This window comes from Oryctolagus cuniculus, chromosome 9 (assembly GCF_051225735.1).
Source record: "Oryctolagus cuniculus isolate XC-2025 breed Fujian yellow rabbit chromosome 9, ASM5122573v1, whole genome shotgun sequence".
Lineage (NCBI taxonomy): Eukaryota > Metazoa > Chordata > Mammalia > Lagomorpha > Leporidae > Oryctolagus > Oryctolagus cuniculus.
In genome coordinates this window covers 3,405,349-3,431,198 of record NC_142875.1, presented here as the reverse complement: position 1 = coordinate 3,431,198, position 25,850 = coordinate 3,405,349, and the positions used below count along the sequence as shown (strand labels likewise).

The window sequence follows — 25,850 nt, the reverse complement described above, 5'->3', positions numbered from 1 at the left end:
AACAAATCATGAATTTATTCCCACCACAATACTTCTCTCTCTACTGTCATTGCACAGTTTGGTGAGAGTTAAGCGGGCCGCAACTTGCGTAAGGATTATTATCAATTTGTTTTAAACATAGTTAAGATTTGATCTCATTAATTTTATGACTTTCCTTCAAACTTGTATTCAAGTCTTTGGTACATTTTTATCAGAAAGGAATAATTTCTTCTGAAATTTATTTTAGGTTTTGAAACGAACATGAACCTGACTACCCGGGATGATCTCTCTACATCAGAACTTGCGTCGGAGACTCAAGACAGAAATGCAAATAACCACGGAACTCAGTTCTCCAGCTCACTGTCCAGTGCGATCTCTGCTGAGAATGGAAATCCAGTCTCCAACGGTAAGCTCTCTCCACACCCGGAAGCAAAGGGAGAAAAGCTTTAAGCTGCACCAACCTTCCAGGAAGAGTGGATTTAAAATACAAAGACGAAGACGGCTTAGGAACGAGAAAACGGAACATTAGCTATGATTCCGCCATAAATATTATTTTCAGCAAATTATTACTTAAGGTAAATACTGTTCTAGCTAGTATTTGCTGACTTCTCAGGAATCTGGAGGTCAGGGAGGACTGCTGTAAATTGAGTCTTACACTGAGCGGGAGAGGTGGATGCTGTACCAGCAGCTGGAGTGTAAAAATATATATTTCTCCTCATAACTAAGAAACGTGGAAGCGACAGCTACTTCCTGTAGTGTTTTAGGTGCATCTATGAGTTTATCATCTCGAAGTCAGCTTGCTTGTGTGTACCCAGTAATGGGGAATAGATGCTGAAACCATTTTTTTTTCTCACGTATAAAGGAAGTCCAGGGCCTCTAGCAAAGACTGTTGGGAAAATTTAGGACAAGCTTTCCCTGAGACTATGCAGGAGAGTGGAACAGAGCGTGGTTTTGTTAATTCCGATCAAAGGCGCTGGAGTGAGAGCCTGGGAAGGCACTGGGGGGTGGGGAGGGGTGCATTGTCATCAAGGGGGCTCGCATCCAAGCTCTCCTTCCGGGCACTCTGGGGGCACCCAGCTGTCCAGAGAGGGCAGCTGAGATGCCGAGCTGAGCTTCCCCCAAGCCTCTGGGATGGCAGGGAAGAGAGTGGGTCTGGGGCTCACCAGCACCATGGGCGGGGCCTTCGAGGTGTCCATCACAGAGTCAGAGTGAGCCAGACCCAGGCACCAAAGCACAGCTGTGCTCTGTGCTCAGAGTAGGATCAAGAAGCCCCAGGGGAAAACCGGGCCCGTGGGTTCCTGGGAGAAGCACGGGTAAATCTGGTCAGGACCATCGGAGCAGCTGGGGCTTTGAAAGAGCCTCTCACAGTCAAAGCTAACCAGGCACGTGCGCATGCAAAATACGTTAACTACAAGCAGAAGTAGCTGTCGCCTGCAGTGCAGCCACAGGTGCTCCAAAGATGAAGCCCGAACACGTGTAGTGCACCGAAGCTAAGTGTTCCTCTCTGCTCCAGAGATTCGAGAATAAGCCGTTCAGTCGAAATGGGAAACCAGACGAAGCCTGTCTCGTGGAGATTGTGAATCTGAAAAAGACAGCAACGGAATGACTACAGCAGAGAGTGAAGGCAAGTTGAATTAGACACTTGCTTGAGACAAAAGCAAAATCGACAGAAAAACAACTGGAGAGGAGGAAGAGAAGCCAGAAAAAAATCTCCAGAATGAAACACAAAGAAGCCAGAGCAAAGAAGGGGAATTCCATAAGATGGTTCGCAGGTGCAGAGGACACAGTGAGAGGCTGTTGGGATCTTGGGGAGCGGAGGGGGAGGAACGTCGGAGAAAAGCCTGCTGAGAAATACCAGATAAGTCCCGGCCCCACCAGACCACAGCACACACGGTGGCCGGCGGTTTGTTGCCAAGTTCAGTGTAGACTTTGCAATGAGCAGGACCCTACTCCTCGAGTGTCTGTGTCGTTCATAGTCATGGAAAAGTGGACGTCAGTCGGGAGTCTTCTGGCTGGTGACTGCATTGCGCTGTCTGTTTCTGTGTGGCAGATTGCACCCCAAACTCAGCGCAGCAGGGATGAGCCGATGCTAGGGTCGTCTCGAGCCTTGATTAAGAAATGTCGCATTTCCCAGGGCACACACGTGACCGTGTCCAATCTCAGGACATTCTCATCCAGGCCCTGTCACGTGGGCCTCCGGTCAGGGCAGCCTCACAGCCGGGCACTTGGCTTCCCCAGGGGCAAGCACCCCAGAGCCGGCACCCAGTCTTCACCTGCGTGACCTTGGGGTTGCATCCCTATGCTCAGTCACATTCTGCTTGTTGGGAGAAAGTCCCTAAATTCAGTCTTTGCTCCATGGAGGGGGGGGGGGGATCCCAGGGTATTGTGAGGGCCCAGAGGTGCTCCCTCTGGCTGAGCCAAGAGAGAGTGATTGACTTGCACAGGGTTCGCTTAAAAGAAAGTTGAACAGAGATCTGGGCGGGAGACAGGAGGAAGCACCGCAGGAAACATTTTAATGGTGCCCAGATTCACCAGTCCATCGTGTGACAGGTGCCTGACGGGGATGAGGAGCTGGGAGACAAGAAATTTTCAACAAGAAAATACCAGGAGTCCTAGTCTAAAGTCTAAAGAAAGCCGAAAGCCAGTAGAACCAAAAGAAACCCAGGAGAGAACCGAAGTACCTGTGGGCATGGCTTGGTGAGAGGAGGTGGCAGGAGCCCCCAGCTCTGACTGCTGCAGGCTCCAGACCCCGCACACCCAACCCAGAGCACTGGTCTCAGTCTCCCTGCAGGGAATGCATTTTACAATGAAACCGGTTCCCTGTTGTCACCTGTGCCAGACCCCTTGAAGAGCGCAAAACTTATGGGCGCGCGCATCATTTCACCTGGAAACTTGTCCTTTCAAAGCAGCTTGGCGTGCCTGCACTGGTCTGCTTTCGGGAACGCTGGAATTCTGGGGGCTTCCCTGGAACTTCGCCATGATCGTTAGGATATCCAGCCCAATGCCCAATGCAATTGGACCCCCAGAAAGCACTGAGTGAAAGAAGGTAGTGTGTCACCTGTGAATCAGGGGGCATCGTGGGAGAAACGGCGTTAGCACCCTAAGACCGCAAGGATTATCACTCAACGGCAGCATGCGGAACCTGCATGGTCCTGACGACGCTTAAAGCAATTGTTAGTACCGACTCACGGTTCTCAGCGTACTCTCAATGAAAACAAGGGCTCGAGGTGAAAATGTTTGCCATATCTTGAAGTTCTAGCCGGATCGCACAGAGTGTCACTTCCTGGGAAGGGCTTTCTCCTTTGAATGCCAGGATCTATGTGCCACCTCTGCTTCCCCGCCATAATTATCTGTTTGTTCATTTGCAGAAATATAGTTATGTGTGAGTAATTATAGCTATCACTTACTTTAATTGCCATCCTTTTGCTGATGTGAACACAGGCTCCCGTCTTTTTTTGTACCCTTAATTATTCCCTGGACTTGCGGTTACTTATCATTCGATTAGAGAACGGTGGTGAGTGTCAGCACGTTTTCGCTGTATCAAGCAGAACAGCCTGAGCATAAAGATGTTTATTTTGTGAGGATAGAGTGAATTCTTTTTCAGATTCCAAGCGGGGCCTTTTCTGACGGGTGAGATTTTCTTTCTCGCCGCTCACTGAATATAGGCTTTGTTGCTGGGCGTCTAGGAAGACGGCAGGCAGGGAGGACACCCCTCCTTTTGGGTTTACTTTTTCTATGAAGACTGTCTGTCTGGCTTGCACTGTGCTCAGCCTCCCTGCACGCTAAGGGTTATCTGTGCTGATAAGCGTCTTTCGAAGGGCAAGCCCCGGGTGAGATCATTTATGGGACTGGGAAAGCTGCATTTTTGCCCTGAGCCAGGCACCCCACTGAACTCCGCACCACGCTAGCTCCAAAGCCGCTGTTCATGGGACCGTCCGAGAATGGCTTCCGTCAGCTTCACCTCAAAATAGATCCAGACCCCTGGCTGAGAACCCGTGAAATGGACTTAAATATGCATTTTGCTGCACACTTTGCTTATGGAGATTGTACAGATTCCTTGGAACTGACTCTGTCCCCTGACTCAGAGCCCAAGGGCCAGAGGAAAGGAGGCGTGTCTCCGCCTGACTCTCTGGGATATTTTGCAACGACCTGTTTTGAGCAACAGAGGTCTCTTTGCAAAGAGAAAAGCTCCTGGTGGCATCTACAAGAACTTTCCCCGCTCCTCCTCGTGAGAAGCATTTCGAAGTCCTATTAAAAAATTTTTTATTCAAAAAAAAGATTTTTATTTATTTATTTGAGAGGTAGAGTTACAAACAGGAGAGACAGAGAGAGAGGTCTTCCATCCATTGATTCACTTCCCAAATGGTTGCAACAGCCAGGGCTGGGCTAGTTACAAGCCAGGAGCCAAGAGCTGCTTCTGGGTCTCCCACATGGGTGCAGGGGCCCCAGGACTTGCGTCATCTTCTGCTTTCACAGGCCACAGCAGAGAGCTGGATTGGAAGAGGAGCAGCCAGGTCCTGAACTGGTGCCCATATGGGATGCTGTCACTGCAGACGGAGGCTTAGCCTACTACGCCACAGCACTGGCCCCTAAGATAATTTCTGATCTGGTCATCCTTTACATTCAAAATGACCGAGATGGTGACTAACAGGTCCTCCTCGCTCAGCACGCACACACACGCAGTGTCCTGGCTCCTTCACTTCTCACGAGACTTTCCGTGAACCCTCCTGGGCCTTTTTTGTAGATGCCAGGACCCACAGCCTCTCACATCCACAGCGCCTTCGCAGTCAAGAGAGCTCCAGGCGGCAGATCCACACCATGGCCGACCAGAACGCCCTCAAAGCCGTGCTCTTTGTGGCCTTGGGGAAGGACACGAAGCAGCACTGGGCACCCTAGAAGAGGGAGGGCGCCTACCCTGCAGCTGCACCCTCCAGTGTGCCTGGTGCTCCTGCAAACTCCTCCCCTACCCTCGAGTGGCCGGGCAGCAGGTCCCCTGTGATGTCCTGTGCACACAGCTCTGGGGGACTCCCGCTCTGCATTACTGCTCTGAGTAGAAGGCCTGGGGGGTCGGAGGGCAGAACGGATGCAAGCTGTGGAGACCTTGACCCTCTACAGTTTGGGCAGGTGCAGCCTTTGAAAGTAGAGGCTAGTGCCAGGGCGTGCTCGGCTTTTGGAGGGGCCCTGGCATTCTCAATGCTAGTGGAAATGCACCATGGACGCCGGCACCACGGCTCAATAGGCTAATCCTCCACCTTGCGGTGCCGGCACACTGGGTTCTAGTCCCGGTTGGGGTGCCGGATTCTGTCCCGGTTGCCCCTCTTCCAGGCCAGCTCTCTGCTGTGGCCAGGGAGTGCAGTGGAGGATGGCCCAGGTGCTTGGGCCCTGCACCCCATGGGAGACCAGGAGAAGTACCTGGCTCCTGCCATTGGATCAGCGCGGTGCGCCGGCCGCGGCAGCCATTGGAGGGTGAACCAACGGCAAAGGAAGACCTTTCTCTCTGTCTCTCTCTCTCTCTCTCACTGTCCACTCTGCCTGTCAAAAAAAAAAAAAAAAAAAGAAAGAAAGAAAATGTACCATGGACTTCTCTGCCCCCAAGCCTTTAGGCATTTTCGGGGGTCTTTTCTTAGCAGCATTCCCCTTAGCCGCATGGGGAAATCCTCGCCGTGCCTACAAGACAGGCAGGCAGCGGGTTAGGGCCACACGCTCCATCTGCCCGGTGGGATGACGTTCTGTGTGGGGTTTTTCAGAAGAGACAGGGTGTGACAGGTGATAGTGCGGAACCCTGATAATCCCAAAGGTCGCCGTAGGGGCACGGCCTTCCACTGCACACCCCGCTGCTTCACGTGTCTTTCGGATTCTGTAATAAAAAGTTCTGAAATCCTTGTTATTTTGACAGGCAAAATGGGTTAGAAAGAGGACTCTTACCTGAATCCCTTTGCACACTCAGTGGTGATGAGTAATCTGCTTATTATGTGCTGGCTGTTTAACCTGGGTCTCCTTGATTCTCTTTATTTATTCTTCAACCATTTTTAAAAATCTGAGGGTAGGTCCTTTATTTTGTCTTGGAGGATATTTTAAGGCTTTTTTTAAAAAAACTTGTCTAGTATTTATTTCATATTTATAATATTTATATTACTTATATTATCTAGTATTTGAGAGTTACAGAGAGAGGTGGAGACAGAGAGAGAGAGAGAGAGAGAGAGAGAGAGAGAGAGAGGTCTTCCATCCTCTGGTTCACTCCCTAAATGGCTGCAATGGCTGGAACTGAGCTGATACAAAGCCAAGAGCCAGGAGCTTCTTCCGGGTCTCTCACATGAGTGAAGGGGCCCAAGGCCTTGGGCCATTTTCCACTGCTTTCCCAGGTGCATTGGCAAGAAACTGGATTGAGCCGGCGCTGTGGCTCAATAGGCTAATCCTCCGCCTGCAGCGCCGGCACACCAGGTTCTATTCCCGGTCAGGGTGCTGGATTCTGTCCTGGTTGCTCCTCTTCCAGGCCAGCTCTCTGCTGTGGCCCGGGAGTGCAGTAGAGGATGGCCCAAGTCCTTGGGCCCTGCACCTGCATGGGAGACCAGGAGGAAGCACCTGGTTCCTGGCTTTGGATCAGCATAGAGCGCTGGCCATAGTGGTCACTTGGGGGGTGAACCAATGGAAAAAGGAAGATCTTTTTCTCTATCTCTCTTTCTCTCTCACTGCTAACTCTGCTGTCAAAAATAAATAAATAAATAAATAAATAAATAAATAAAAGAAACTGGATTGGAAGTGGAGCAGCCAGGACTCAACCAATGCCCATCTGGGATGCCGGCGCTGCAGGCTAGGACTTTAACCTACTGTGCCACAGCACAGGCCCCGTAAGACTTTTAATTGCTGTAAATAAATGTTCTATGTTGTTCTTTTTAGATTTGCATTTTATCTTTGTGATATTTCTAACATGCATTTCTCATGTATCTCACAGAGACATCAATCCAGTTTTTCCTTCATGGTTTGTGCCTTTGGTGCAATGTGTCGTTAGATAATTGGCCTTTTAACGTGGCAGCAATAAAGTATCGTGTTGGCCGAGAAATGGATGCACAGAAGCCCTGCCATGCAGCCTCCTGGCAGCCTTGCCTCGTTCAGGCTGTCCCTGTGCTGCCCCCAGACCACACTGCCTTGGTGTGCTGGCCGTGGTAAGCGTGGCTGAGCCTGGAGGATTCCTTCCACCAGTCCCAGTTCCACCACTCGGTCCTAGTGGCTTTGTCAGCTCCTCCTGCACTGGGGGGGAGGACATTGACATTGTCACAGAGGCCTCTGCAGCCCCCTCCCCTGCTCCCTCCCTCCCCCAGTGCTGGCTCCTGGTTGCCCTCTGCATAGCCACCTGCCTCACGTGTGCCATGTGTCCCTCTCAGCTGAGGTCCTCCACAGCTTCTGGGACTGGTGATTTCTTTAGTGCAGGGGTGTGAGATGCCTCTTAATTCACTGCTAGGATAATGAGGGCCCTATCTCTCCAGTTCGCTCCCCACGCGGTCATGTTTCTATGAAACCTTCTGAGGAGCACGCTGCCATCTGGCCTGCCTCCCTCCCATGCCTTCCCCCGCGTCTCCATCCACCTGGACGTGCAGCAGCCTGGCGTCCCATTGCCGTGCCTGCCTGCTTTCCATCGGGTGTGCCCTCGCCAGCCCTCCTCATCTTGCACAATGCTTCTCGGCCTCGAAGGCTCCGATCCTTTGGCAACACCTCCGTGAAGTGTCTTCTGAGCCTTCCGTCAGAGTAATCCACACTGTCTCCGAGTTCCTGTTTCGTGCCTGGCTCTGTTTAACCCTGAACTCACTCTGTTGTGTTCGGGTCAGGGGTCATTGTCATTAAATTAGAAGCCCCTGGAGGATGGGGGTGTCGCTTCACTCCCCAGTGTATTTCCCAGGGCCATATTCAGAAGCTGTCCGTCAATATTGCTGAACTATACCTAATTGACCTTGTGTAATGCACGTGATGCTATTGATTTTGTGCTGAGTTTGTGCCCTTATCATCTACACGGAGTTTCTGTTCGGATTCTGACAGCAAACGTCTACCGTGTCATTTAGTTTTGGAAAAAGCAAGTCACCGTTCTCTTCCCCCGTCTCAGGAGGCGGCCTGTCCGGTGGCCCAGCTGCTCGTCCTGCTTGTCCATCAGCCGCCTGCCTCTCCTGCCACCCGTCCTTCTCCACTCCTAAGCTTCTTGCGGTGCCGGGATTCGTGGAGACGTTCTGTTATGTTTGGTTTTTTGGCCAGCTCTCTGCTGGTCTCGTTGCCTTGTGCTGATCCTGGATGATTCAGGCTGCCTTCTACCTGTTTGAATTCCGGCTGCTTTGCCACCACCTGCGTGGCTCCAGCCTTCCCTGCAGGGTGCTGCCGCAGCGCGTCAGCCCAGCGTCCCCGCCTGCCCCCCACGACTGTGGCTTTTGCTCATGGCTGAGACCAGTCCCGAACAGCAGTCCACCCAGTCTCGATGAAGTTAGCCCCCGGTGCTGAGCTGGAAGATCACTTGGCAGGCCTTGCTGTGTGTGGACAGGATTGTGTGAACTTCCCCGAGGAACTGGCTGTCCTATGATTGGAAAAAATGTGCTGTGATTTGCTAATGATTTTTAATTTAGGAATCTTGTATGTGCTTAATCAATGACGCTGTGCTAGTTACTTTTGCTCTCGAGTGGGAGTGGCAAGCACTCGGCATTTGCATTTCTCCAGGTTGAAGTCATTCCCCTGGCTGGCGATTTCTCCTCTCTCTGTTGGTGTTCATTTGTCAAGTCCCTTGTGCCGGTACAAGACACATCCGGCACAGAGGTTCTCCGCCGTTGTCGGGGAATGGCTGTGCTCCCTAGGGGACACGTGGCGGCACCTGGGCACCTTCTGGGTTGTCGTGATCGGGGGCGCAGCTGGCGTCCAGTGGGTGGATGGCAGGGACTATGCTCAATGTCTTGCAAAGCACAGTGACCCCCACCACGAAGAACCCCCCGCCCGAGGTGCCCGTAGCGCTGAGGTTGAAGGATCACTGATAAAAATCCTTGAGTGCTTCTGTATTATTGGGGTGGGAGCGGGTGGACTTCCTGAGCCCACGATTTTTCCTATTGCATATTAATTAACTCACGGTTGTGAACTGATGTTTTGTGAATGGGCGCATCCCCAACCTTTCCTCCTGGAAGCTCAGCCAATCACCTCCCTCCCTCTTGTGCAGAATGGAATACCCACAGTGGGATTTACCCAACACAGAGACCTGGTTACGTCCTCCAGCTTTTCACCCCTTCTCTGCCTCGCTGCCGCCCTGCCCTCTGTCACAACCTGAGTGCTTCATCCCTCAGGAGCACCTTCCCTTCCCCCGTCCAACGCTTCCTGGCCAACTTTCCTGCTGCCACGACAGTTACCTCCATTATCTCATCCCTCCTGCCAGGAGATTCCTCTCCTGCTAAGTGGAACTGCACCTGTGTTTCGTATCCCTGGGTTTCAGTGCCAAGTAGAGTACTCAGTATGCACTGATGATCAGGTCAGCAGGTGATGATGCCGGGTTTTAGTCCCTTACAAGAAGTACGAAGGGGGCAAGGAGACACTGCCTCACTCCTGATTTCTTTGACCTCCACAGGTTTATCCGAAGACGACGGGTTCTCCAGGTTGTCTGTGAGCAACACGGCGATACGCTCATTCCAGAGGCACCGGGAGAGTCACACCACGCAGGTAACTGTGTTCCCAGACGCAGTAGAAACAAGGAAATTATGAGACATTCGCTGAGTGGCAACCAAGGCGTTCGCCTCCTGCACCCGCAACACGGTTACTCTCACCCGTGCTGGGTGTCTTCAACTTCTGGTTCTTCTATCTCCTTTGTCTCTGCTAACTGCAATTTTCTGCTTGTTTTTTTTTTAAAGGAATATTCAAAACAACTAGAAATTAATACATCATTTTTAATGGAATATTTCAGACATAATTTATGTTGTGGGACTTTAGAATCGCCGTCAGGTGACAATGCTATCAAACCTGCTAAACGATGTTGGTGTGCTTTCCGCATCTGAGCCCACACAGGAAGACTGCTGGTGATCAGACCATGGAGCTAAATTGCGTGAAGCACCTGCAGGTTTTATGGCATGCCAGTCACTGTCTCTGAATTCCTGCCTTCAGAGTGCATGTCATTCAGATTCCTTTAAAATACAATACAATGACAGCACCGTAAAATCTAAATGAGACCGCCTGATTTCCCATAAAGCCTTAATTTGGCCAAAGTAAAGAAGGTGATCATTCCGAGAGAAAACCACCAGTGTTTTTAGAAAGAAAGATATTTTTTATAATTGAGTGCTTTCTTTCTATGATGAATTTTAATTTGCTACTTTTACTAATTCTCTTCAAAAAATATAGCATTGCATTCAAAATGATATACAAACCCATCATTGTAAAGACAATATATTCAGAGATTATTGCTTTAACAACAGGATTCTTATTTTATAGATCGTTTCAGTATAATTTGTATTATGTCAGACATCCATATAACAACCTAAATGGAGCTCAGCCACGTCCCCAGGTGTCCCCTGCAATCAGCCGTCCAGCTCACCCCACCACTCGCTTTCATCCACGTGTCTGGTGTTACGTAGGCGCAGCCTCGTCATCAGCAGAGAGTTTTCTAAAAACCACTGACGAGGCAGTGGGGGAAAATCAATAGTGCTAGTCTGATAAGTAAATCTTACAGTAGAAATTTCTGCTGAGGTCCATTGCACTGACGGCGACAGTGGAACAGGACACGCCGGCTGGTTGCAGAAATGGATCGCCCTGAGCTGCCCTCTCTTCCTGGGAGACACGGCTGCTCTGCCGCCAGCTCTGGACCCAGGGGAGCTGCTGGTTCTGAATGCCAGCGTGGGTTCTGTTTTGGGGCTGACCCCTATCCCTTAGCACAAGGGGCCGTCAGACCCCCTTCCCTGCACCTCCGCTGCCCAGTGTCTCCTAGAGGGCAAGGGCATTTGGAACAAAGCTGCATGAAACAGGCAGCTCGGTGAGTCTCCCTCTGATTGCTCCTGGGTTTGGCTCAGAAGCAAAGGGAGACGGGAAAGCCTTTTCCACTCCCTGTTTTCAAATCCAGGCAGCTCCGATGAAGCCGCCGCCGCCAGCCATCTTGCCGCACGTTTTATTTCCAAGGAGACAGAAAACCAGACTCTTTCCATACAGATTGTGGGCCCTCGCTTGGCGAGGCAGATTCCTCACTGTTGAGAAGCCGTAAGAGTTATGTGAAACTATGCATTTAACGGCCACACGTCTTCCAGAATTTATCTCCCGCGTGACATTCACGGGGGGAAGTCTGCACACACACAGGCAGACCACATCGTAGATTTTCCACTAATGCAATGCAGCAGAAATCCCATAAAACAGGCCCCGGACTCAGGGCCCCATGGCAGCAGCCTTGAATGTTGACTAAACACTGAATTCCTCTTTGAGGATGTCTCTGTTTTAATCAGCATCATTAGTCATGAAATCCTTTTAAGGAAGATAAAATGCACAGCGTGTTGTTGTAGAGGAAGAAAAGTAAACGGGGCGGGTGTTTGCTCCCATCTCAGTATCGGGGTGAGCACCCAGCACCAGCTGCCGACGCCAGCCAGTGCAGACCTCAGGGGCGGCAGGCGGTGACTCAAGTAATCGCATCCCTGCCGCCCACGTGGGATACCCGCACTGCATTCCCGACTCCTGGCCTCAACTCCGGCCCAGCCCCGGCTATCGCAGTCATCCGGGGGTAAAGCAGCGAGCTACACTCTTGGCCTGTCTGGTTCAGTCTCTGTGCCCCTCGGGTTCTCTGGTGGTGGTTGTCAAAAAGAGGAGGTGGATTTAGTGACTTCCCAAGTTCTGTGCCAGACCTTTACCGCGTCCACAGTTGGGGTGGGTGCCAAGGTCCTCCATCCTGTGTCTGAGATGAGCCTGCCTTGACCCGTTAAAGGGGCTGCAGGAGTCAGACAGCCTTCTCATTGAACTTTAGGAATTTTTGGTTCAGGATAAAAGCCCAGGCAGCCACAGAGGACGTTTGTGATTCGGATTGTTGGCTGCCTGGCCTACGGGTAAGTTTTTCAGCCACCGCGGTGAAAATCCAAGAGGTCCGCTGGCTTCTCCTCCTCCCCAGGTGGTCTGAGAGAGGGGCTTGGTCAACCCACCTACCTTGGAGAGGGCGTGAGAAACTGTGGCAGGAAGGAGAGCATGCGTGTGGTGGCACAGGGCGACACCTGGCAGCAGCAAGTGAGGGCGGGGCTTCTGCTCCTCTCCCGCCCGTCCACCAGACCATTCTTGTAACCTCTTGACCTTCTCTGGCCTGCCGGTAGAGCCTGCACCTGCTCAAGAGGCCCAGGATTGGTTTCTGCTGCTTGCAAGTAGGAATTTTGACCGACATCCACATCTCATTGCATTGCTGTCCTGCATTAAGTTCATTGTACATCCGAAGAGGTATTTGACACTCAGCTCACAAATTCTTTTACCAGTTCCTAATAGAGATAGAAGGCATAACGTATTCTAACAGGGGTGGAGACTCAGCACCCAGTGGTTGTTTGGTTCTTCGAGATGAAGAATACAGAGAGCACAGTTTAGGTCCAACTCCATTGTGATTTTATGAATTTGCAAAATAGAACGGCTTTACTTAAAAGTAGGAAAAATGGATTTCGCTTACAACATTTGGAGCTAGCGCAAGTCTGGGGTGTCCGGCCGTATCTGGAATGGTGGGAGCGTGCTGTGAACCACACTAAAACGTGCATGACCTCCCTTGTGCACTGGGCACAGATACACCCAGCATAGAATGGGTGACATCCTGGAACGCCGTGTGCTGACGCCGGAGGGGCTTCGTGGCCCTTCCCAGGCTCAAACGTGGAATTTCAGAGGTCACACAAACATCGTGAACTGGTTGCAAAATTAGCTTTTATAAAAGCCACAGGACCCTGCCCCACGTAGCTTGTTAGGAGACTGGAGTGTTTGAGTGTGTGCAGCGTGGCGTGATGCGGGGCTGCAGGCTCAGCAGTGAGTGACACAGAGAGCGCCTGTCAGGGCGCGGGGCCTCCTGGCACCTGCGTTTTGTTTTTGTTTTGCTGTGACCCCAACCTTCTGCTGGAAGCCCCTGGATTGTAAAGAGAGCCCAAGGGTGGGAGCCGCAGGGGGTCCTGAGGACAGGAGGGCCGCAGGATAGGACAGAGCAGATCACACAGAGCTTGGCCTCAGCGCAGAAACTGCTGGGAACGGAGCTGCATGGGGTCCACGCGTGACAGCGCAAACCGGGGTGTTCGCTTTCTTCCCTTGAAGACAGCCTGTTTAGGTTCCCACGCCACCTTGCTTTGCATCCTTGCTGTCTCTTCTCCAGCAATAGGAAGTGTTTTTTTTGATCTTTCCCAACCTTATGGGCATTTTTCATAGTCCTTGCCTAACTTTATAAAGTATTCTTGCCGGCGCCGCGGCTCAATAGGCTAATCCTCCACCTGCGGCGCTGGCACACCGGGTTCTAGTCCCGGTCGGGGCGCTGGATTCTGTCCCGGTTGCCCCTCTTCCAGGCCAGCTCTCTGCTGTGGCCCGGGAGTACAGTGGAGGATGGCCCAAGTGCTTGGGCCCTGCACCCCATGGGAGACCAGGAGAAGCACCTGGCTCCTGGCTTCGGATCAGCGCAGTGTGCCGGCCTCAGCGCGCCAACCGCAGCGGCCATTGGAGGGTGAACCAACAGCAAAGGAAGACCTTTCTCTCTGTCTCTCTCTCTCTCACTGTCCACTCTGCCTGTCAAAAAAAAAAAAAAAGTATTCTTTTACTTCTAAACAATAGAAAAAGTTACAAGCATTGATCATATTCACAAACTCATGGTACAATGTCATTGATGTTCTCTGATAAAATAGTGGCGACCCAGCCCCCAAGACCTCAATGTAAACCCAGCCCACGCCCCACATAGCTGCCGAGGAAGCCGTAATATAATCAACACACAGTCGCTCCACATCAAGAGTCAGCTTGGACATGGCTTCCTTTTGCTGAACCATCAAAGAAAGCTTTCAGTAGTGGCACATGTCAACAGAATTCAGAGTTGCAGGGCACTAACACGTCCAGTGCCTTCTTTTCTACTTATTTTACTTGTCATAAGGATGGCTCAAACTGTGCTATAGCAAAGACTCCAATAATCCATGTGTTAGATAAAACAATGACATGTCGACACATTATTTCAATTACTAACGGAGAATTCTGAAGCAGATTCGGGGGACAGAAGTCCAGTAGCCCTTCCACGTGCTCATCTGTGAGCTGCAGAGAAAGAAAACGTTGCGGAGAAAGCTCCTTAGTGCAGACTCACAGCTGAGGTCTCAGGGAATTGCGTTCACCGCTCGTGACGTCCATGTTATGGGCAAGAAATGAAGGCAGTAAATTAATTTGATGGCGTCAATGAAATGGCAGAATTTTCAACAGGAAAAGGTCAGGTCCTGTGTAGATAAACAGAAACTCGGAAAACAAAAACAGATCCTGGATTTATAGTCCTTGTCCACCGTAAAATTGCACTGTACACCCTAAATATGTTTAATGTATAGTGCTTCTCTAGCTCAAACAGGGCCTGTTTACTACCTGAAGTGAATTCAGTTGTAGGACATATCAGTGAGAAATCAGAGCAGGAACTGTGTGTTTAAGGAAGAGAAAAGATCTCGCATTTCTGCAGTCTCACTTTCACAGTGGTCGTCTACCCCTGGGACACCACTGTGCAGCGGGGAGCGGCCATGCAGTTGAGTCTGAATTCTAGTTAACCTAAACTGGAGCAAAAGTAAGGCATTTAGATTCATGGAAAGAAGAAAAGAACCAGATATGAATCCCAAAACTATTACGTAACCTACAGGTATGGAGAATGGTCGTTACCTTTTCAGATTGTTTATGGAGACTATATGAAGCATGCCAGCACATTGCCTGGAATTTGGAATTTCATAGGTACAAAAAAAATGCCCCCCATTATAACCGGGCCACTTCCCCTCTTTGTTCAGGGGCCCCTCGCTCTGACTGTAACAGAATGTTCAAGAGACTCGATTGAACAGATAGCACCCCACACATATCGATCACGTCTATCTGGTGTGATTTTTAAGAAATATTTTATTAGGGCCGGCGCCACAGCTCAGTAGGCTAATCCTCCACCTGTGGCACCGGCACTCCAGGTTCTAGTCCCAGTCGGGGCGCCAGATTCTGTCCCGGTTGCTCCTCTTCCAGTCCAGCTCTCTGCTGTGGCCCCGGAAGGCAGTGGAGGATGGCCCAAGTGCTTGGGCCCTGCACCTGCATGGGAGACCGGGAGGAAGTGCCTGGCTCCTGGCTTCAGATTGGCGCAGCATGCCAGCCGTAGCAGCCATTTGGGGAGTGAACCAACGGAAGGGGAAGACCTTTCTCTCTCTCTCTCTTTCTCTCTCTCTCTCACTCACTGTCCACTCTGCCTGTCAAAAAAAAAGAGAAATATTTTATTAGGGAGTATTATAAATTCAGGGCAAAAAGCACGGTGATTAGTGAGACACACAACTTCAATAAACTTTAACATTTTGCCATAATTGCTTCAGAACTATTTTTTCAGAGCGAGAAACATTCCAGTTCTCTATCTCATGCCTGCCTACCACACCAGGAGGGAACCCTCTTCCTGGTGGGTACATGGTCCTGACCCACGCCGGCACTGGGAATGGTGTATCCACATATCACAGGGCTCCTGTGGTTAACAGCCACACATCTGATGTGTCAATGGATGTCACAACCCCTCACAGATCATTTTGCAAAGGTTTTTGTTGGTGGTGTGATTTAGGTGGTTTTTTTTTTTTCCATTTAGATACATGTTGCTCTGTTGTTTTATTGAGTATGGGCTCCAGGTGGCATGGGAAAGCCTTGGGGCTCAGAGGACCGTTCTAAGGGACAGTACAGATGACACATTCCCACCTGCTGACAGCCGCATCCCACCCGTCCTCCTTCAACAAGCTTCTGGGGAGTGAGCCAGTGGGGACAGGAAGGACATCAGCAACACAAACCTGTCCTGAAGATAGGGGTCACCCTACCTGGCCACCGCTGGTCTCGGGGGCAGCTGCACCTCAGGTAGCCACACGTGTCTTCTTCCATGTGGGCGCAGGGCAGCTGGGGTTTGCTTGTGGGTATCCCTCCTTCCTGTGTGTGGTGTGGTCCCCAGGGAAGGTAGTTCTGTGAAGGCTGCAGAGAGAGGAGTGACGCTCAGACCTCAGGCACAGCTTACACAAGAACTTTCACTGGAGAACCGAAAGTCCCCCCAGCCACGGGCCTGAGCCCAAGTTCTCGTGAGCATGACTTGGTACTGGTGCCCCGGTAACCTCTGCAGCAGCCTGCCCCTCCTCCCCGTTGGGGTGCAGACGACCCGCCTCCTTCTGAAACATCTCCCTGAAGCAGCAGCCAGGTTTCCATCAACATGAGCAGGACATTTCTTAAGAACACGTTTGCAGCTTGACAAGGTGGGGTGCGAAGCTTCTGTGCAAAATAGTTTCTGGGGCAGGTGTGTGATGCTGTGGTCAGGACGTTGCTGGAGATGACTGTCCCCGTATCGAAGTGCCAAAGTTCAACTACCGGTTCCGCTCCCAAGTTCCAGCTTCCTGTTGCTGTGCACTCCGGCGTCAGCAGTCAAGCCCCTCCTGGCTTCAGCCTGGTCCAGCCCCGCCCCGGGATGCTGTGGGCATTTGGGAAGTGAACTAGTGGACAGCAGATTCTCTCTCTCTCTCTCTCTCTCTCTCTCTCTCTCTGTGTGTGTGTGTGTCTCAGTGTGTGAATGTCTTTCCTTCAAATGAATATACAAATAAAAATTTAACAACACAAGTTTCCAAGTTACCACTGTTGAAAGCAATGCTACTGTGAACATCACTGAAAATGACTCATAATTGCCAAAAGCAAACGAAAAATTGCTCCAAGAAATGGAAGTGCTTTGCCTCTGAGTGTTTTTCAGCTGTATTACTTCCTGCTAAATTACTGCCTGGGGCTGGCGCTGTGGCATCACGGGTTAAGTCACCACCTGCAATGCCAGCATCCCATATGGGCTCTGGTTTGAGTCCTGGCTGCGACACTTCTGATCCAGCTCTCTGCTGTGGTCTGGGAAAGCAATGGAAGATGGCCCAAGTGCTTGGGCCCCTGCACCCACGTGGGAGACCTGGAGGAAGCCCCTGGCTCCTGCTTTCAGCCTGGGCCAGCCCTGGAGGTTGCAACTATTTTTTGGGAATGAACCAGCAGATGAAAGAGTGTGTGTGTGTGTGTGTGTGTGTGTCACTTCCTCTATCTGTAATTCTGCATTTTAAATAAATAAATAAATCTTAAAAAAAAATGACTCCCCAGAAAGGCGAAGTCGGTTTCGAGGCGCACCTCTCTAGAAGGCAGCGAGGGTGCCCGTTGCCCCCAGGGATCGCTCGGTTTACTACCGTGCCCCGTCTCTGTGCCGGTGTGAACAGTGTGACGAGGGTCTCACTGTGGTTTCACTCTGCATCGTCCTGGCGTCCATGGAGGTTTCCACCTGCTCGTCTGGACTGTCGTCTGTCCTCTGTTCCTAACTGGTGCCTGTGGCAGCCCTCCGGTGGTCTGCGAAGGACCCCTTGCCAGTCCTGGGAGCGGCATTTACTTTGCCCGTTTTGTCTTGGCCTGTGTACCTAGAATCGTATCAGCTTTCTCAGTTCTTTTTCAGATTAGCTTAGGGTCACATTGATTTTCTCTGTGTGGTTGATTGGTTGGCTGTTTATTATTTCTTGTTTGCTTTGGCTTTGATTTTCTTTTTTGAGGGGTGGTTCTTAGTAGCATAGATCATTTATTTGAGATGTGCCTTTTTCCTAATAAATGTATTTGATGATATAAATTTCCATATGAAAACTGGATTAGCTCTATGCAGGCAAGGCTGGACACAAATTGTTTGCATTTTCATTCAGTTCAAAATCTCTAATAATTGCCCGAGACTCTCCCCTTGACTACACTGTTTACTTTCCAGATCCCAGGGGATTTCCCAGACATCTATTTCTGATTTCTCATTTGAGTCCGTTCTGACCCAAGGAAACACTTGGCCTGATTTAGGTTGTCGCTCCCCCTCTTCGTGGAGGAACGACACAGGACCCTGCTCTGTTCTTTCGTCTGCTCGGCCCTCCCCGGGTTTGCTGCTGGTTCTTCCCGGGTTGGCTACTATCCCTTCCACCTCCGTGGAAGGGCAGTTCCCCCTGGCCACATTCCCCACTTCCGCAGGGGAGCGGCACACCGCCAGCCGGCTCTTCTCGGGGGCTGCACAGGTGTTCCCTCAGCTAGATGTTCCCCATAGATGTTCCTGATGCATGCCGTCTCTCTCCTCCTTTATAGTCCTCCTCCGCCAATCCCAACTCGGCTGCCCACACGCCGAGTACGCTGCTCTCCTCCAATCAGGAGCAAGTCCTACAGTTTATTAGTTGAACTGGAGGCAGCTGTGCGGAAGCTGTTTACTTCTCTCCCAGCGCCATATTGTGGGAGAGCAGATGCATAGAATAAGTCCTAATTCGAGTAACTTAGTCTAGTCCGGATTGCTCCCCACAGATCCCCCTTTCTTTTTATTTTTTAGCGTTGATACGCGCCTGTCTTCGGTGTCCCGCGGCACACACTCTGCTCTACTTGCTAGAGTTGCCACAGGCTCTTACAAGTCCTATCCATCAGGCAAACCGAATCCGGGTCCTCTCTTCGCCATGTTGTGAGGAGGTTTTTAGGCGCTGATGCGTGCCTGTGCTCGGTGCCCTGCAGCGCATGCTCTGGTCGAGCCTGCAGGGGCTTACAAGCTCTATCAGGCAAACCGAATCCAAGCCTTCTCATTGCCTTTTTGTGGGGAGGCCTTACTGATGTTAATTCGTGCCTGTCTTCGGTGACCTGCGGCGCATAAGCTGCTAGCCGCCCAGGTGCTCATCGCCTCACTAATCGGGCAGACCGAATCCAAGCCTTCTAATTGCCATGTTGAGGGGAGGCCTTTCTATTTCTCTATCTCCGGGCATTCCTATTTCTCCCATTTTACTTCTATCTTCCAGCATTCCTATTTTTCTCATCTTACTTCTAAACTTCTGTTTCTCTTATCCCCGCAGCTTCCCGCTGCCCGCCCCGAGGCTACTTCTCAGCGGCTTCCCGGCTGAGCCGCTTCAGCCCGCGCCTCTCTCATCTGCGCAGCTTCCCAGCTTTGCGCGGCTTCCCAGCGCCTCGCCCCGCGGCAGCTTCAAGGCTCTGCGCGGCTTCCCGGCGCCTCGCCCCGCCGGCGGGTTCCCGGCTCTGCGCGCACGCTCCGCGGTCTCCACGCACTTCGCGCCCGCACCACGGCCTCGCGCCAGCCCCGGCGTTCCCCATCTATTCACACCCCGTGCTCTCTCTGCACGCGGCGGCTTCCGCGAATGTTTCCGCCACCACCGGCATTCAGTCCAAGTTCCCCGGACTAACCTGGCGAATTCCAACCTGGCGGCCCACGTCTCTGGTTCCAGATCTTCGCCTCTTGCTCCCCGGGGTGACTTGAAGAATTCCAAGGTGGCTTATATCTCCGCCTCGGCCTGCACTCGCGGCTTCATCCTCCCTAACATTTTTCTCTACCCGGTATGTTTCCTTAAGTTTTCTTCCAACAATATTCCTCTCATTTCTCCTGGCCTCTCCCCACAGTCCGTATCCGAGTCCAAGCCTCCTCCAGGTTTCACTTTCGCTTTCAATCTCCTAGCTTCCCCGCCATAGTCCGCATCCGAGTCTATGAAAGCTTTCACTTTCGCTTTCAATCCTAACTTCTTTCCCACAGTCCATATCCGAGTCTATGCCTAGGCTTTCAATAGCTTCTTCCGGCACCTAGGCTCTTTGCTAGTCTCTCTCTCCGGTATTTTCCCACTTCTTCCCGTTTCTTCCCTCCTAAGTTTGCTATCCAAGTCAGGTTTCCTATCCGAGTCACGGCACCATTATGTCGCTCCCCCTCTTCGTGGAGGAACGACACAGGACCCTGCTCTGTTCTTTCGTCTGCTCGGCCCTCCCCGGGTTTGCTGCTGGTTCTTCCCGGGTTGGCTACTATCCCTTCCACCTCCGTGGAAGGGCAGTTCCCCCTGGCCACATTCCCCACTTCCGCAGGGGAGCGGCACACCGCCGGCCGGCTCTTCTCGGGGGCTGCACAGGTGTTCCCTCAGCTAGATGTTCCCCATAGATGTTCCTGATGCATGCCGTCTCTCTCCTCCTTTATAGTCCTCCTCCGCCAATCCCAACTCGGCTGCCCACACGCCGAGTACGCTGCTCTCCTCCAATCAGGAGCAAGTCCTACAGTTTATTAGTTGAACTGGAGGCAGCTGTGCGGAAGCTGTTTACTTCTCTCCCAGCGCCATATTGTGGGAGAGCAGATGCATAGAATAAGTCCTAATTCGAGTAACTTAGTCTAGTCCGGATTGCTCCCCACATAGGTTCCTGCGATTTGCTGTGAGGCCCAGGGTGTGGCTGCCTTGGTGGAGGTTCCAGGTGCACCTGGGAAGACGCGCGTCCCGCTGTGTGCAGCTGGGACCTCCGGAAGGTCCAGCGGGGTCACGCGGGTGAGTGGCGTGCAGGCCTTCGTCCTGGCTGACCTCCTGTCTGCTTTTTCTCCCGGTGGCTGAAGGAAGAGTGTGCACGTCCCAGCCGTGAGCGTGCATGTCCCAGCCGTGAGCGCGCCAGGTCTGTTGGTCACCTCGGGCGCATCAGTGTTGCCTTCCCCACATGTGAGTTCCGTGTTCAGCAGATACAGTCACCGTCATCATCGCTTCTTGCCTAGAGCCATCTATCATTATGCAATTTTCCTTTTTATTCAGGGTGTTCCTTTTTTTGGAAGTCCGACTTATCCAAATTTAATAGAGCCACTCCGTCACTCCTTTGATCACCGTCTGTGAGGTCTATTTTTTTTATCCATCTATATCCTTTTAAACATCTTCAGCGAGGCATAATCTCCACGCCACGAAAGTCAGAACCTCAGAGTGCCCAGCTGAGTGTCGCTACGCCCACAGCCAAGGCTTTACCTTAATGCACATAATTCTATTTCACACGGGATTCTTGTAGTACCATCCACACGGGTCTGGTTTATTTCTGTCCATTGTCCACCACTGTTCAATGTAGCTGCACAGTTGGGCTTAGATGTATGTGTCTGGTTGTGCATTTTCTGTCCCCCCTGCGTTTTTATGCTGTCTTCCTCTGATGGCTTCCTTTGGATTATTTGAATATTCCTAACTCCGCTCTAATTCACCTGCTAGTATCTTAGCTAAGTCCCTCTATGCGTGTTTCTGGTTGCTTTAGAGGTTGAGGCACACACGGGGCTCCCTGTGTCCTGTGTGCCCTCCACCACGTCGGTCCCCTTGTCTGCAGCGCTGGACTGGAACCTCTCTGGAGTCCCCAGTGCACGTATGGGGAAGCCTCCCGGGGCGTGTGTAACCTCCGCTCTCTGTCTTCGTACGTGGAAGGAAAGTGTTGTGGCAGTCACAGATCTCAGCGTCCTGTTGCCTCCTTCCGTCCCCACACGGGGATTCCTCATCAGTGTAGGTCTTGCATTAGCATTGCGTCTGTGGGAGCCCGGAGACGTTTCTTTGCTGTCTTCTGTTTTTAACCCGAAGGTGTCATTATCCTGCCTTCCTACGTGTTGATTCCTACCCTAATTTGCTTGGTTCTGTTCTTTCCTGCAATCCCTCTGACGGATGTTTTCTATTTAATCCAAAGTTTTAATCAGTGGGAGAATTATGCTAGAGTGGGCTTACTGCATCTCATCCCAGTTTATGTGTTTATACCAATATGTTTTTTTTTAATTTTATTTTTATTTTTTGACAAGCAGAGTGGACAGTGAGAGGGAGAGACAGAGAGAAAGGTCTTCCTTTGCCATTGGTTCACCCTCCAATGGCCACCGCGGCCGGCGCACCGCACTGATCTGAAGCCAGGAGCCAGGTGCTTCTCCTGGTCTCCCATGGGGTGCAGGACCCAAGCACTTGGGCCATCCTCCACTGCACTCCCTGGCCACAGCAGACTAGAACCAGGTGTGCCAGCGCCACAGGCAGAGGATTAGCCTATTGAGCCACAGCGCTGGCCACCGAATATGTTTAAAGTGTGACACAGGCAAATATATTAATCCTTGCTTATCCTTTTGTTAGCCTGTTGAAGAAAACCTTTCTTATTAAAATAAATGGCAAACAAAATCTTTCTACCCTACTACATATATATCCTACACCCTTTTTTTTAAGATTCAGGTTAGATTTTCAAGTTTAGGAATTTAAGCTACCTAGACTTTATTTTTTTAGAATGGTGTAAGTTAGCAAGGTATGCCACGTGTTTTTGTACAGATAACAATTTCTCCATGCTTTTTGTACCACGCGACTCGGCTTCTGTCACCTGTGAACACTACGTGCACCTCAGAAGGGGCTGTTCGCCGTGCCATCTGTGTCCCACCAGATAATGCTTTGGTATCGTGCTTGTAGCCAGCTCCTTCCTTCTCATCAAATGTGCTGCCCCTGGGGTGGTGTTGCCGTAAGCCTGGAATCCACTGCTCTCTTGACAGAGACTTCTGAGCCTGTGGAATGTGCCTGAATGTTGCATAGTCCTCTCTTTCCTGTCTCAAACACAAACCGTTCAATACATTACATGCCGAACTCGTGCCTGCCCCAGAAGTGTTTAAAAAAGACTGATACGATGCTGTTTATTTATCTATTTTCAGAAAAATACAAAGTGACTGCATTTCATAAATACAACTTTAGGAACGTGGTGATTCTTCCCGCCATACCCACCCTCTCACCCCCACCCCCTTCCTCCTCCCTCTCCTATTCCCATTTTTTAAAAGATTTTTATTTATTTATTTGACAGGTATAGTTACAGACAGTGAGAGAGAGAGAGAGAGAGAGAGAGAGAGAGAGAGGTCTTCCTTCAGTTGGTTCACTCTCCAAATGGCTGCAGCAGCTGGAGCTACTCCAATCTGAAGCCAGAGCCAGGTGCCTCCTCCTGGTCTCCCATGCGGGTGCAGGGCCCAAGCACTTGGGCATCCTCCACTGCACTCCCGGGCCACAGCAGAGAGCTGGCCTGGAAGAGGAACAACCAGGACTAGAACAGGTGCCTATATGGGATGCCGGTGCTGCAGGCAGAGGATTAACCTGGTGCGCCATGGCGCCGGACCCTCCCATTCTTATTTTTCATTAAGATCTATTTTCAGTTGACTTTATACACAAATCATTAACTTTATACTAAATAAAGAATTAAACAAGTAGTGTGAAAAAAAATTGTTCTCAACAATCAAGACAAGGGCTGTTCAAAGTCATCGCTTCTCAAAGTGTTAATTCCACTTCTATAGAATATGTTTTAGGTGCTCTGTTAGTTACCACAGATCAGAAAGAACATATTGCATTTGTCCTTTTGGGACTGGTTTATTTCACTAAGTATGATGTTTTCCATTTTGTTGCAAACAACAAGATTTCTTTTTTTTTTATTACCACTGTGTAGTATTCCATAGTGTACTTATCCCATAATTTCTTTATCTGGTATTCAGTTGATCAACATTTGGATTGATTCCATGTCTTAGCTTTTGTGAATTGAGCGGCAATAAACATGGGGGTGCAGACAACTAATTCATATGCTGATTTCATTTCCCTTGGGTAAATTCCCTGGAGTGGGATGGCTGGGTCATATGGTAGTCTGTATTCAGATTTCTGAGGTATCTCCATACTGTCTTCCATAGTGGCTTTACCAGTTTGCATCCTCACCAACAGTGGATTAGGGTACCTTTTCCCCCACATCCTCACCAGCATTTGATGTTTGTTGATTTCTGTATGAGAGCCATTCTTACTGGAGTGAGGTGAAACCTCATTATGGTTTTGATTTGGATTTCCCTGGTGGCTAGTGATCCTGAGCATTTTTTCATGTGTCTGTTGGCCATTTGGATTTCCTCTTTTGAAAAATGTCTGTTTAAGTCCCTTGCCCATTTCTTCACTGGGCTGTTTGTTTTGTTGCTGTTGAGTTTCTTGATCTCTTTGTAGATTCTTGTTATTAAACCTTTATTGGTTGCATAGTTTACAATTAAGTTCTCCCATTCATCAGTTGCCTCCTCACTTTCCTGAGTGTTTCTTTGCAGTACAGAAGCTTCTCAATTTGATGTAACTTTATTTGTCAATTTTGGCTTAGATTGCCTGTGCCTCTGAGGTCTTTTCCAAGAATTCTTTGGCTATGCCAATGTCTTGCAGGGTTTCCTCAATGTCCTATAATAATTTTATGGTATTGGGTTATAGATTTAGGTCTTGAATCCATTTTGAGTGGATTTTTGTGTAAGGTGTAAGGTAGGGGTCTTGCTTCCTACTTCTGTAATTGGAAACCAGTTTTCCCAGCACCATTTTTTGAAGGGACTCTCCTAGCTCCAGGGATTGATTTTAGCTACTTTGTCAAAGATAAGTTGGTTGTAGATGCCTGGGTTCATTTCTGGCATTTCTGTTAGGTTCAATAGGTCAATCCATCTGTTTTGGTACCAGTACCAGGCTGTTTTGATTATAATTGTTCTGTGGTATGTCTTAAAATCTGGTATTGTGATGCCTCCAGCTTTGTTTTTGTTGTATAAGATTGCTTTATCTATTTAAGGGGTCTCCCGTATTTCATATGAATTTCAACATCATTTTTTTCTATATCTGAGAAGGATGTCCTTGGTATTTTGATAGGTATCTCATTGAATCTGTAAATTGCTTTAGGCAGTTTGGACATTTTGATGATATTGATTCTTCTAATCCATGAATATGGAAGATTTTTCCATTTTTTATATCTCTTCTATTTCTTTCTTTAATGTTTTGTAATTCTCATCATAGAGATCTTGGACATCTTTGGTTAAATTTATTCCAAGGTATTTGATTTTTTTTGTATCTATTGTGAATGGGATTGATCTTAGAAGTTCTTTCTCAGCCATGGCATTGTGTGTGTATACAAAGGCTGTTGATTTTGTATATTGATTTTATATCCTGCCACTTTACTGACTCTTCTATGAGTTCCAATAGTCTTTGGTAAAGTCCTTTGGATCCCCTATATATAGAATCATGTAATCTGAAAATAGGAATCGTTTGACTTTCTCCTTCTCAATGTGTATCCTTTTGAATTCTTTTTCTTGCCTAATATCTCTGGCTAAAACTTCCAGGACTATATTGAATAGCAACAGTGAGAGTGGACATCCTTGTTTGGCTCCAGATCTCAATGGGAATGCTTCCAACTTTTCCCCATTCAATAGGCCACTGGCCATGGGTTTGTCATAAATTACCTTGATTATGTGATGTTCCTTCTATACCCAAATTTTCATCATGAAAGGTTGTTGTATTTCATCAAATGCTTTCTTCACATCTATTGAGATAATCATATGGTTTTTGTTCTTCAGTGTGTTAATGTGGGGTATCACATTGATTGATTTGTGAATGTTGAACCATCCCTGCTCCCAGGGATAAATCCCACTTTGTCTGGGGAAATGATCTTTCTGACGTCTTGTTGGATTTGATTGGGAGTATTTTGTTGAGGATGTTGGCATTTATGTTCATCAGGGATGTTGGTCTATATTTCTCTTTCTCTGCTGTATCTTTTTCAGGTTTGGAAATTAAGGTGATGCTGGCTTCATAAAAGGAGTTTGGGAGGATTCCCTCCATTTCAGTTCTTTTGAATAGCTTGAGAAAAAATTGGAGTTAGTTCTTCTTTAAATGTCTGGTAGAATTCAGCAGTGAATCCATCCGGCCCTGGGCTTTTCTTTTTTGGGAGGGCCTTTATTACTAATTCAATTTCCATCTTGGTTATGGGTCTCTTTAGGTTTTCTGTTCTTCATGGCTCAATTTACGTGGGTTGCATGTGTCTAGGAATCTACCCATTTCTTCTGGGTTTCCCGATATGTTGGCATACAGCTCTTTGTCGTAATTTCTAATGATTCTTTTTATTTCTGTGGTATCTGTTGTTACATTTCCTTTATCATCTCT

At 49.6% G+C, this 25,850-nt stretch overlaps 1 protein-coding gene across 4 annotated transcripts in view; it reads left to right on the top strand.

Moving 5' to 3' along the window:
• Nucleotides 1-25,850, top strand: part of MYO16 (myosin XVI) — a 693,372-nt gene that overhangs the window by 649,994 nt on the left and 17,528 nt on the right. For all 4 annotated transcript variants that reach the window (XM_070048580.2, XM_051849982.3, XM_089303408.1 and 1 more), the window contains exons 33-34: nucleotides 227-385; nucleotides 9,563-9,654. In XM_070048580.2, the coding sequence (XP_069904681.2) occupies nucleotides 227-385; nucleotides 9,563-9,654 (251 nt within the window). The remainder of the gene's footprint in view (nucleotides 1-226; nucleotides 386-9,562; nucleotides 9,655-25,850) is intronic.